Source organism: Chiloscyllium plagiosum, chromosome 42 (genome assembly GCF_004010195.1).
Source record: "Chiloscyllium plagiosum isolate BGI_BamShark_2017 chromosome 42, ASM401019v2, whole genome shotgun sequence".
NCBI lineage: Eukaryota > Metazoa > Chordata > Chondrichthyes > Orectolobiformes > Hemiscylliidae > Chiloscyllium > Chiloscyllium plagiosum.
Genome location: NC_057751.1, coordinates 5,488,132 through 5,502,010, shown reverse-complemented (window position 1 = coordinate 5,502,010; position 13,879 = coordinate 5,488,132). Strand labels below are relative to the sequence as shown.

The 13,879-nt window shown below is 43.5% G+C and overlaps 1 protein-coding gene across 3 annotated transcripts in view; it reads left to right on the top strand.

The window, feature by feature from the left end:
• gfpt1 (glutamine--fructose-6-phosphate transaminase 1) overlaps positions 1–13,879 on the top strand; it is a 70,979-nt gene that overhangs the window by 1,054 nt on the left and 56,046 nt on the right. For all 3 annotated transcript variants that reach the window (XM_043681254.1, XM_043681253.1, XM_043681252.1), the window contains exons 2-3: positions 12,378–12,485; positions 13,295–13,402. In XM_043681254.1, the coding sequence (XP_043537189.1) occupies positions 12,378–12,485; positions 13,295–13,402 (216 nt within the window). The remainder of the gene's footprint in view (positions 1–12,377; positions 12,486–13,294; positions 13,403–13,879) is intronic.

Here is a 13,879-nt window from a genome sequence, read left to right as displayed (position 1 = left end):
ATCCCCAGAGAGATCCCTATCCCAGGGTGATCCCTATCCCCAGGGAGATCCCTATCCCCAAGTGATCCCCATCCCCAGGGAGATCCCTATCCCAGAGTGATCCCCATCCCCAGAGAGATCCCTATCCCCAGGGAGATCCCTATCCCCAAGTGATCCCCATCCCCAGAGAGATCCCTATCCCAGGGTGATCCCTATCCCCAAGTGATCCCTATCCCCAGAGAGATCCCTATCCCAGGGTGATCCCTATCCCCAGGGAGATCCCTATCCCCAGTGTGATCCCAATCCCCAGAGTGATCCCCATCCCAGAGTGATCCCCATCCCCAGGGACATCCCTATCCCAGAGTGATCCCTATCCGAGTTGATCCCCATCCTAAGCTGATCCCTATCCCAGTGTGATCCCTATCCCAGGGTGGTCCCTATTCACAGGTGATTCCCACCCCACCGCGACTCACAACACCATCCCAGGGTAATCCCTTACCCAGGTGGTCCCTCACCTCACAACCCTATCCCATGGTGATCCTTATCCTGGGATGGTCCCAGTCTCATAAACTGATCCCAGAGTAATCCATTCCCCCCCCCACATGATACCCAGACTCACCAGCCCATCTCAGGGTTATCCCGATCCCCAGGTGACCCCCAGCCTCACAAACTGATGTCTGGTGATCACTATCCTGGGTGATCACCAGTCTCAACCAGATATACAGTCACACAAACCAGTCCCAGAGTGATCTCTATCCTGAGCTAAACCTCAGTCTCACAACTTCATCCCAGGGTTATACTTGAGCATTTTGACCCCATCGCAAAGTGATTCCCTCCCTACCCACCCACCCCACTTGGGGTGATTCCTACCAGCATTACCACCCCTGACGGTGTGATCCCCAGCCTCTCTTAGGTCCCATTGCTCCCCACTTCCTCCCCCTTCCTTTCCTGGTGTGATTCCCATTCTCACAGCCCCTTTCACCATGGGGTGATTTATAATTGACACAGGGCTCACTGTAACAGTGCTAAAAATGTGTTGCTGGAAAAGCGCAGCAGGTCAGGCAGCATCCAAGGAACAGGAGAATCGACGTTTGGGGACGTTTCAGGAATCCTGAAGAAGAGCTTATGCCTGAAACGTCGATTCTCCTGTTCCTTGGATGCTGCCTGACCTGCTGCGCTTTTCCAGCAACACATTTTCAGCTCTGATCTCCAGCATCTGCAGTCCTCACTTTCCCCTCACTGTAACATTGGCCACAACTGCACAGTGAATCTGGCTGTGACGGTCTCTGTACCTCTCACAGAGATGCATTTGGGGCTGGTGTGGTCCCTGCCGTCTGTACAGTGAGTGAGGCTTGCTGTGATGCTGTGAGTGAGATTACAGCCAAGACCTCCTGTCTGACTCTGACGTTCACTGTGACTGCTTGCTGTGATGCCTTGGGAGGGCTTGCTGGGTAATCCAGTGCTGGTGTGATGCAGTGGTCATCTTAGTCTGGGATGATGGCTGCATGTTGATCTCTCTGACATGGTTGGTGCTTCGCCTCATTCCATGGAGGGCCCAGAGAGGGCTTTGTCATGATGCTGGCACATTTGAGTCCTTGGGATTTGATGGATTGATTTGTTGTTGCATGTACTGAAGTACAGTGAAAAGCTCTGTTTACGACACATCATAGTTAGCAAGGATGTACAGATCAAAAGGAGTCAAATAGGGGCATGCAGGTTAGGTTCACAGGGTGTGCATGATGCAAGATCAGTATTATTTGAGGCAAGAGAGTCCCTTCATCACTCTCATAACAGCCAGGAAGAAGCTGTTCCTGAACTTGCTGGTGCGTGTCTCAGGCTTCTGTACCTTCTGCCTAATGGAAGAGGTTGTAGCAGATTATTTCCAGGGTGCGATGGATCTTTCATGATGTTAAAAAATCACACAACACCAGGTTATAGTCCAACAGGTATATTTGGAAGTATGAGCTTTCGGTGCACTGGTCCTTCATCAGATAGCCTTTACATGGGAGTGAGTTGTGTGAATGGAGTCCATGGATGAAAGGTTTGCTTCTGTGGTGTAGGCTATGTATGTTGCCTTTTGTAGTTTCTTACAGTTCCAGACAGAGCAGTTGCTTTACCAGGCCATTAAGCGTCCATACAGTTTGCTTTCAATGGTGCATCTATAGACTTTGGTGAGGGTCCTTATGGACATGCTAAATGTCCCGAGCTGCCTCAGTGAGAAGAGGTGTTGTTGTGCCGCCTTGACTGTCACATCTGTGTGGAAAGTCCAGAACAGGTTATTAGTTATCATCACTCCAAGGAATGTGACATTTTCCATCCTGTCAACCTCAGTTCTATTGATATAGATGGGGGCATGTTTCTCCTCCTTTCTTTCTGAAGTCAATGATCAGTTATTTAGTTTTGTCAACATTGAGAGAGAGGTCTTTCTCATTGTACTACATCACCAAACTCTCTATCTCCCTTCTGTATTTTGACTTGGCGTTGTTAGATATCTGAGTCGAGAGTGTGGTGGTGGAAAAGCACAGCAGGTCAGGCAGCATCCGAGGAGCAGGAGAATCGAGGTTTCAGGAGAAGCCCCTCATCAGGAATGAGACTGTAAGCTGAGGGGGTGGTGAGACAAATGGGAAGGGGCTGGGGGGAAGATAGCTGAGTCCTCATTTTCTTCTCGTTGTTAGATATCTGTCCTCCTACAGTGGTGTCATCAGCAAACTTACAGATGACATTCGTTCGGAGAACAGTCGGGGGCTGAGGATGCAACCTTGGGAAGCTCCTGTGTTGGCTGTTATCACAGAGGAGGTGCAGTTACCTATCTTCACTGTTTGCAGTCTGTGGGTCAGGAATCTGAGGATCTAGTTGCAGAGATTCCAGAGTTTTGAGATCAGTCTGGAGGGGGTAATGGTCTTGAAGGTCAATGAGCAGGAGTTTGACGTAGATGTCCTTGTTGTTCAGATGTTCCAGGGTGAGTGCAGCACTAGGGCTATGGCACCTTCTGTAACCTGTTACATCGCTGCGTGTCTGGGATCACCTGCAAGAGAGTTTGCATCAGGACTTTGAGTGAACACCAGTAAACAGGATCTGTTTTGATTGCTCTGTGCGAGTTTCATGCTTCTTAACTTGAACCTTTTATTCCAAGTTTCATTCACTTGGAATTTCAAGTCTCCAATTGCAGTGATGAGATTGGAACTTGTGTCTCCAGGTTGTCTGTACTCCTCGAGGTCATAAGCCCATGGCAGACTCCAGCCTTCTGTTTCCCTGTTGTGCCATGGCCTTAACACTCAGTGCGATATCAGGATGTAAAAATTGTTCTTTCTGATGAGATATGGGCTGTTAGGAAGACGGTATGTTTCCAATTTGCTGTCATGTGTGATGATGCAGATTGTACCTAAGCAGGTTCCAGATCATGGGCATTATACAATGATTCAGGATTGCTGTCATTTTTAAAGAACAATACATGCACAAGCAGTACAAGGAAGTGGAACTAAACGTAATTCAGTTAGTTATGTCAGTCCTTTGAACATTATGTTCTTAATTGGGTGGGTCCTATTCCATTGAAATATTACAAAAGAAGTTGATATTTCAATATGTTGTGTTCTCTAAAGCCTTTATTTTCACCCACATTAACTATTTTCTGTGCCACTGTACTGTTCATAGTGACAAGGAGAAAGCTGTGAAGATGATAGACCATGAAGAGATTGGTTCTAGGTTTTCAGATGGAATGATTTGTGCTCATCTCTGTTCTCAACCCAGTTTCTTCATTTTTATAATCTGTGTTTCAAAATAGATATCCATTCTCTTTTCAAATGGGGGATGGCCTGTCCTCAACAGGATACCATCTGTCTTTAGGAGAAGGTAAATGATGCTGGAATGAAGATATATGAAATGCCAGTGAGACACAGCTGCAGCACAGTGTATACTGGTTACCACCCTTTGGAATAGTGTAATTGTGTCCAAGAGGATGCAGTGGAGACTTAGAAGGGTACTTCCTAACCTGGAGAATTTTAGATATAACCAAGGTTAAGAGACAAAGGTGGTCCTTTTTGGAAAAGAGTGTGCTCCCAGTGTCTGCCTCAGCTGCCATAACACACAGTTGATGTTTGCTGACGGACACCATCTGCTTGGTGACTGAAGGTTACCCAGTTGAAATGTATAAAATAAGGTTAATATTAATAGGAAGGTGCCAATTCTACAAAGTTGAGAAGGCCACACGGCGTGGTATCAATGTTGGCATGGAGATTTCGAGAGGATTCAAGGGGAAGTGATTTCAGGAGGTTGTCAGCTATCAGGCAGTGTGATCGGGTGAATGACACAGAAACCTCGGAACATTTGGATAGGCACTTCAAGCGCTCTAACTTACAAGGCTGAAGATTCAGTGCAGGAGCATCAGTGGGACTTGGCAGGGCAACAGTGTGACGGCCAGCGGAGACTAATGATGGACCAAATGGCCTCCTCCCATATTGTAAATTTGTATTGATTCAGCGTGTTTCATACCCTTGACTATTTTTCCGTCTCCATTTCACCGATTCATTAACCAGTGGAAACAGTTTCTCATTCATGTCTCAGAGTGATGATTCGTTTCCTTCGGCACATTACATACTGTTTTTGGGTCAAGTTTTGGGTGTAAGTATTGAAATGGGTGTTTATCTGGAAAGCTTGAAGCATGCTTCATCACTTGGAAGGATGAAAACTTGCTTCCTCATTGAGCTGTTAGGCTGGAGCTCAGAAAGCAATGTGTTGTTCCATTCTCCCCCTCAGCAAAGGCTGGTCAGATGCAATCGAGGTAGAGTCAGAGTGAATGAAATTACTATGAAATTCACACTGGGTGCCAATTCGGGTTCGGCACTGAAGCCAACTTCCTTGCAATTAGCCATTAAATCAGTCCTCAGTCTTAAACTGATTTGGTAGATAGATTGGAATGTGAATAAAAGCTCAAAACGAGAGGAAATTTTAATGATATTGCAAGTAACCTTACAAGTTGAACTCTGTTTGAATCGCACCCCAGTCTCAGCCACTTGGTTCTCACTCTGTATCCAGCCCTTACTCCTCCTGAATTTGCATGATAGTTTATGTTGATCACTGTGTTGTCATTGAGAACTGAAAGACTTGTCCATTTTGTTTATTTACTGTCGTCATTGAGCTCCATCGGATGAATAGTCATCAAGTATCTGGTGACTACTCGCTGTCAAAGAACCCAATGTCAGCATCAAACAATGCTCAATTGAGGGCTGAGCCAAACTGTTCTCCAAAATTGTGCCTTAACTCTTCCAAAGTGTTGGTCACTCCCAGTGGATCAAATCTCAATTTCACAACCAAATTAATGGTAGTCTTGTGCTGTTGGCTCATATCCACTACAAAGCAGGTCAACACTCTTGCCAACCAGCAAACAGTAGAAACCTTCATCTCATTCAAGCGGCCTGCATTGAAGGCACACCTCCAGAGGTGGGAGCATAGAGTACTCATTCATTGTATGATGCAATCCTTGCTAGCAGCTTAATTTGGTATCAACAAACAGGTAAACATTTCCAGGGAGGAGAATGTGAGCACCACAGATGCTGGAGATCAGAATTGAAGAGTGTGGTGCTGGATGAAGGGCTTCTGCCCGAAATGTCGATTCTCCTGCTCCTTGGATGTTGCCTGACCAGCTGTGCTTTTCCAGCGCCACACTCTTCAAGGTAAACATTTTCAGCCTGAACCAATAGAGTGTTTGTTCCCAATGCAAAAATGACCACTTTGACCATATACATACGCACATTTTGCACCTGTAAGTCCTGTGGGCATAATGTTAAATTTTAAATCAATTGTTAGATTTAGGGAAACGCAGAAACACTTATAATCTCTCTGAATTTCTTTGATCGATGAGTCACTGGTTTACTGAAAAGAAGGCTGATTATTGTTCAGGCAATGTCACATTACACCTTTGAAAGACTGGACTATTTAACATTAGCCAGTAAAATGTACAGACTGATTGATTGTAATTGTTGCTGTGTTTTCCAGGATTTTACAACTATTTCAAAATTTAATGGAATTGCTATGGCCTATTTGTTTCCTCCTTGGAATGAATTTCAGCGCAATGAATGCAATGGTTTTGTCACACTGAGTCAGGTGCAGTTCTGTTACCTTTCACACTAGTGCATTGCAATATAAAACCTAGCAGTGGCATTGCTGGTGAACCTACCCATCCAACTGGGGAGCTCAAATCAAATGCAGCAGCATATCCTTTTCTTTCTTCTACTCCTTTTTGGAAGCCATATGTATTCTTAAGTCCATTTAGAAAACCAATCATTTTCACATTCAGACTTCTAATTATAATTCCTTCATTCTTTGCTGTGACCTTTTCTCTGAGATTCACCCTTTGCTCCCACTATCCATAGAAGCTGAACAAAGCATTCTAGCTTTGGCAAAAAAAATGTTCATATCACCTTAATTCACTGTACTAAAGACTATAACCAATACAGTACGCTCTGGCTATAATGCAGTTCCTTCAATGCAAATTGGCTATAATGCGATTGAAGAATTTAGACCATTATTTGTAGAATGCCAACTTTCCTTACCTGTATTGGCTATAATGCTATTCCGGTCCCATTGATTTAAATGGTGCTGCCATTACACAATTTTTGCATACCACGGGATCGCACAGGAATGGAATTATGATGTTATATCAGAACAGACTTTAGGCTGGGATATGACCAATAGGCTGGGTTTCCTTTTCCTTCAAAAAGAGAAGTTGGAAGAAGGATGTATTTGAATCATTGATTAAATGTTTTAGGTGGCTCGATTTTTCCACTTGTGAGAAAGAGTTAAACTCGAGCCATCCTGTGAAGCGAATCACCAAAATGTCCAACAAGGAATTTAAAAAGAAGTCTCATCAAAGCATGGCGAGAATTTGGTCTCCGTGACGGGGAATTGTTGAGGTCAGAGTCATGGGTGAGGGCAATTTAGGGAATTACATGAAGGTGAAACAATTTGAGGGCGAGGTCAGGAAGATGAGAAGGAGCATGTGTATTAACATGCAGATGCCGCTGCTAATAAAGGCCATCCTATAAGCCTTCTTAACCACTTAATTGGCCTGTCCCACTGCCTTAGGGACTGGTTGACGTGCACATCAAGTTCGCTCTGATCCTCATATTTGCAGGGTCCAACTGTTCTTCATGTATTTCCTTGCTTTGTTTATCCTGCCCAAGGGCATCGCCCCACATGTATCTGGAATGAATTCCATTTGCCACTGATCAGCCTATCTGACCAAACCATACATATCCTTGTGTAGTCCAAGGATGTCCTGCTCACCATTTACCACTCCATCAATTTTTATATTGTCTGTAAACTTTCTGATCAACCTCCTACATTCAAATCTTAATTTTTCATACCACAAACAGCAAGGCTCCCAATACTGATCCCTGCGGAACCTCACTGTACACAGGCTTTCAGTCATAAAAATATCCCTCCATCATCAGCTTCTGCTTCCTTTTAATCGGTTAATTCTGTGTCCAATTTGCCATATCTTCTGAGCATGGCAAAGGCCATTGCAAATTCCAGGCAATGGGCTTTGGAACTGACTGCCTCCCCCTTTTCCATGGTTAGGTCTGTGTCATTGGAGAGAAAATGTGTGATGTCTGCTGGTATCTTCCGCAACTTCTGCAGGGGAGAAGCATTGAAAATAGGAGCAGAAGTAGATCGCTCAGCCCAACGAGCCTGCCCTGGCATTCAAGGTGATCATGGCTGATCATCCAACTCAATACCCTGTTCCCACTTTCTCCCCAATACCTAACAACTACGCCAAACTCCTTCTTGAAAACATTCAATCTTTAGGCTCAGCTGTTTTCTGCAGCAGGCTCACACATGATGGGTGAAGAAATTACTCCTGATCTCTTAAGAACCAGGTGCACAAGTAAGGCAATTCGTCCTCTTGAACCTGCACCATTTAATACAGTCATAGAACATAGAGCATTACAGCGCAGTGCAGGCCCTTCGGATCTCGATGTTGCTGTGACCTGTGTAACAATTCTGAAACCTATCTAACCTACACTATTCCATTCTCGTCCATACGCCTATCCAATGACCATTTAAATGTCCTTAAATTTGGCGAGTCAACTGCTGTTGCAGGCAGTACATTCCGCACCCCTACTACTCTGAGTAAGGAAACTACCTCTGACATCTGTTCTATATCTATCACCCCTCAATTTAAAGCTATATCTCCTCGTGCTAGCCATTGTCATCTGAGGGAAAAGGCTTGGCTGATCTTGTCACGGTCTCAACTTTACTTTCCTGTTCGCTCCCCATAACCCTTTAACCTCCCCTGACTGATACCCAAACTTTTGGATGGAAGACATAAGAAGTACATTCAGAGACAAACTGGCCTTTTGACTGACTGCCTTTTTGCACAGCAAGATTCCCATCCCCAGGCCGTCCGCCACCAACATGTAATTTGAAATCAAATGTCACCTTTTCTGAAATGCTCCTACAAAGGGGTTGCCAAATTGTCAATTTTGTTAATTGGTCTTCGAAGAGAGACTGCTGGGATACTGGCAGGAAGAGGATGTACATAACAGGGGTAAAATGCAGTTTTAACTTGAGTTGAAAAGTGACCCATGATTGTTAATCATTCCCATCCTGACAATCTTCTCCATTTTCTGATGAGGATGCACACCTGAAGCGACAATTATATTTTTCGTCTGATGGTGTTAAATGCTCAGCTTTATATTTCACTGATTAAATTATCTTTTTTACCTGAAAACTTCAACAAATTTTAGCTCAGTGATACATAAATCCATCCTTTGAGGAAGTTGGAGAATGTAAAAAAATTGTAAAATTTTTATTTCACCATTTTATGTGAAGAATTGGAGACTCTTAACTAACCTTAAAGCAAAAGGGTTGGCCTTCAGAATGTGTAGGCTGATCAGATGTGCTGTTCAGTCGATCAGTGAACTGTAACATTTGAAAATGTGTCAATGTTTTTCTTTTCACCCTGCTTTTTCAGAGTAAAGTGTTGTCACCCCCAACCTCTGCACCGAGATGCACCTCCATCATCAGGCAGGAATCCGCTTGTCTCTTCAAAGGTTTGATTAATAAAAGGAAGAGTCCATGTCCAATTGGTGCATTCCCTCTTGAGAGCTTCAGTTTCCATCCCATGTCTCCCAGTGCATCTCACCTGAGAGTCAAGTGTGGACATAAGCACATGTGACATACTCCGTTCAGGAGCACTGGTTGCCAGTCATATTTGTGTCTTTCGTCCTCCACTGTTCTCGCGTCACTGAGAGCTGAGGTTGGGAGCCAGTTATGGAAACACAACCACACTTGGACGCAAGATAACAATCTGAAAAACCAGGGCAGACCATGAAACATTTCAATTTACTGAAATTTGGATTGTTCTGATTGAGAGTCCAACCCAGGATGTTAAACCTGAGCTATGTCTAAGTGTATAAAATGATTCAAAGTGGTGTGACGCCAATATCTTAGTGTTCTACCTTTCATAGCCAAGAGCGTGTAATTCCCATACCTACTTCCTGGATACTTAATGATTCCAGAACTGAGAACCAGCCTTTGTTTGGTTCAGTTATTATCAGGTTTGATATGTCATGTGTAGAATTTACTTGTTACCTGAGTTCTTTGTCAAAGTATATCTGCCAGTTTAATAGCAGGATATCAGCATGCCTGACGTTCAACAATGTTATGGACCAGACCAAACCCCCTCAGACTAATTTCATAAAATAGCCTTGACCCTCACGTTTTCTTAATTTAAAGGTAATTGTAAGGTGTTGCATTCCGGATTCAATTTGATTGGTCAAACGGCTCAACTTCAAGCAAAACAAACTATTTATTTTAAAATGCAGACAAAATAAAAGAGTTGGCTTCACTGTAACTCCATGGAAATGCTTAACAAATTATAACCACTGCTAATTAACTGTCACACGATAGCAACATCCATAAACACACTGTTGGCAGAACCAAATTCAGCAAAATAGATTGTCTCCCATTCAATTCTAGCAGCACAAAGAGAACCCCAGCTTTTAGCTGTAACAGAGAAAGGAATTAGATCACCCATATCCAGCTTCAAAAACCCAGCAAATACAGAAAATCGAATCTGAAAATCTTGGTTCTGTGGGAGTCATACCCATCTAGCTTCTACTGTTGTTCCTACTGAGAAGAAAAACCCAATCTGTATACTTGATTAGCTTTGAGCAGACCACTCTTCACCTCTGTCTCAACCTTTCTTCACTCCAAAAAAGGACAAAATACACCTCTTAAAGCCATAGTGTTGTCAGAACAACATGTCGGAGGAGGTACGTTGCAAAAAAAATTCTTCTTGTGCAGTGCAATAATGATACACCCATTGATGTATTGTGTACAGGGTGCAGCGTTAAGGAGATGAGTTGGCTGATATTCTGGAGGAGCTCAGATTCGATATTGATTTTTGTGATCCTACTTACAACAGCCTCGCTGAGTCTTTGTGAGCGTATCAGATGGTATTCCGAGCTCTCAACCAACCCTTGTTTGCTTTTGGCAGAAGCAGTACATCACTGCAGAAAGTGACCGTTTCAGCTTCCATCTTTACTTCATGTAGTGGCATTTATTGTTCACTTGTACCTGCCTACATGTGGAACAATCCACATTTTCAGTGGCCAAACAGTTGAAGCAATCTGATTGAGTCAGTTCATCGAGCCACTGAGAAAATGTACTGTCCAAGAGGGTGGTGGAGACTGGGATCATCAAATATGTTTAAGGTTGAATCAGGTTGTTGGGTTGGCTGGCAGGAAAGTGGAGCTGGGGTGGTGTTCAAATCAGCGGTGATCTTTTTGAACAGTGGAGCTGTTGTGCATCCAAAGGATCCTGGAGGGTGTCAGGATTTATGGCAGAATTTGAGAAAATGAGCTTGCACCATACGTTGCTGAAAAAGCCAATAGTTCCTGTTCAACTCCCCTGAGATGCTGTGCTCAATAATCCTTTGAGATGGTGGGGTTGATGGCATCACGTGTAGAGAGAAGTGTCAGCTAGAGCAATCGTGCTACTGCTGCCATTGATGTTGTCAAACCCTGTGTTAAATCTACTGAGTTGTGAACCCATTCCGTGACCTTCCAAATAAAGGATATCAGTCAGGTAGGACCAGATTAGATTCATTTGGTTGAGCTCAGGTGTCCAGACTCTGATATTCATGCTTGTAATGAGTACATATACTGCAGTCCCTCATCATCCACTGTCAAGAGTTGTTATTTCTTGCAAAGTGCCTTGCAATGTTTTTGTTAGCAGAGATGCATTGTGTGTCGACGTTTTGTGATATTCAATCATTTGATTCAGACATGGAAGTCCAGCTTCCTATTGACAGCCATTTGGGGACGATGGTGGTGGAATGGCAAAGTCACAGGATTATTTATCCAGAACCCCAGGCTGCTGTGATGGATTCAAATCTACTATGATAAATGGTAACATTTCAATCTCAATAAAAATCTGGAATTAAAAAATGTCTAATGATGACTATGCAACTTTGGCAGTGATGCCATCATAGCATGAGCAAAGAAATAGCATATGCATCTTTTGAACTGAGTTTTCAGCTTGAATATTAGCTAGCTAAGAAACAAACCAATCTCCATTTCCTCTGCCTTGACATGAAATAAGAACAGCTTTGTTGGTGACAGGCCCATTCTGTAAATACTGAGCAAGTCAGCGGGAGAGGTTTCTGACCTTGCAGCAGAACTCCAAAATGTGCAGGTATAGTAGACATTAAGCAAGCACAGAGATCATGAAAGGAACATTGTTGAGCTTCACTGGTAAAGTGCAGAAGCAGAGGTCAGAGCTGATTGGGGAATTAATGTGGGAACCAAGAGGAAGCGTGGGGTCAAGTTTCTGGTCAGAATGGAGGCGCTCAGCAAAGTGGTCATCCGATGTCAATTTGCTCTTGATTTATTTCAAGGCCACGCAAACCTTTCGTTCCCATTTGATACATGCACCAAAACGACAAAGAACTCAGTGCATGATGTGGGTGCATGTACAGGAACCAGGTCCTGTTCCATTTGGGGACAAAGAGTGGTGCTGGAAAAGCACAGCCGGTCAGGCAGCATCTGAGGAGCAGGAGAATTGATGTTTCAGACAGAAGCCTTTCATCACTTTCTCGTGTTCCATTTGAAGTTGTTTTTGGGTTTAGGTATAAGTGTGTTGTTAATGGAAATTGGCAAATGCTGGTGGGGGCCACATTTCTGATAGAATGGAATGTTTGGATAACAGAGTAAATTGGAGCAGAATCTTGAGATCCCAGTGAATGCCAGACTATTGTTATTCTCTCAGTTGTTAAGCTGCATTGATTTTTGTACTCTCTGATTTCAAAAGTGCGTTTTTTCACCTTGGCAAAAATCTGTCTTTCCAATTGAGAATGAGAGACTGAAAGGTTCTCTTATGTGTGTTTATGTTGACAGGAATCTTTGCATACCTGAATTACCATGTACCCAGGACAAGGAGGGAGATTCTGGAAACTCTCATCAAGGGGCTTCAGCGTCTCGAGTATCGCGGATATGATTCTGCCGGCAAGTGCACAGATTTTAGTTTGCTTAATTTGTTTTCTTTATTCAACAGAATCAGGCCCCGCTAGCTGGGTCAGCCTTGGAGGAGATGGTGATGAGCTGCCTTCTTAAACCATTTCAGTCTTTGTGGTACAATTATATCCTCAGTCCTGTGAGGGAGGGAGTTGTTAAGTTCACCCCAGACCATGTCCTTTCATAATTATGAAACTGAGTAATTGGCTGCTTTGAAATGTTATTATTGCTTGCCATGTCTCACTTGAGTTCACGCTGGCACTGCCTCATGGTTGTTCTGATCAACTCAGCCTACTATCTCACTTCTGAGATATTTCACGTCTGCAAACCCTCTGATCAGAGTACTCCTGGGTGATAAATCTCCACATCCGTGGAAAGGCATTCCAGGGTGGATGTTTGTAACTTTTAATACTTTTTCGTTTTTGTTTTCTCAATTGTCTTTCCCCCTTCCAGTTGATGAAATATTCAAACATTTTGATTGACTTTATTTTTGCAATGAACTGATTACTGCACCATCTGAGCAACTCGGTGGTCTGACTGATCCGAAGTATACTTGAGGGGAACCTGAGAAACAGTGGAAAGGGAGAGAGGACAGAAGTATATCCTCATACCAACCTGAGAGCTTTCCAGAGTTGCGAAATCCTGAACAATAATAATGCAGGCTGGGCAAAGATGGGAGGAGGGTGTCTCCTCAAATGGTTCAAACCCTAAATCATCTTTTGCTTCTTGTTTGGTTCTTCAGCTGCTTCTGAGTTTGTTTCTCTGCCATATTCTGAGAAGTTTTTTTTTTCTTTTGCCAGGTGTTGGAATCGATGGTGGAAATGACAAGAACTGGGAGAATAATGCACGTCAGATCCATCTGATCAAGAAGAGTGGAAAGGTCAAAGCCTTGGAGGATGAAATTGAAAGTAGGTCTTTTAGCGTGTAGATGGTGTCTGATAATCTCAAACAGTTTTGGCTTGGTCTGTGACAGAAGGGTTTCTGACTATAGTGGTGCACAGTGAAGCATGGCTGTCACACCATCAATGACAAGATTAACCAAACATTTCATAGAATAACAAGTGTGATGCCTTAACAATTAAATCATCAATGGCTTTTGCTTGGCGCCCTTCACCATATATTAGAGGTTTTCCCATTTGTTCCAAAGTGGACCACTCTGCTCTTTGTAATGACACAGTTAAAAATCACACAACATTAGATAATAGCCCAACAGGTTTATCGGAAGTACTAGCTTTCAGAGCGCTACTCCTTCAGTCATCGTCCCCAGGCCAGTTTCGAGGTTATTTCAAGCAGTTCTCGTTCATTACACAAAGTCAAGGACAAAAGACTGTTTGATTGTACCAATTCGACAATACCTTAAAGTTAAAGGAGGAGGAGAAAATGAG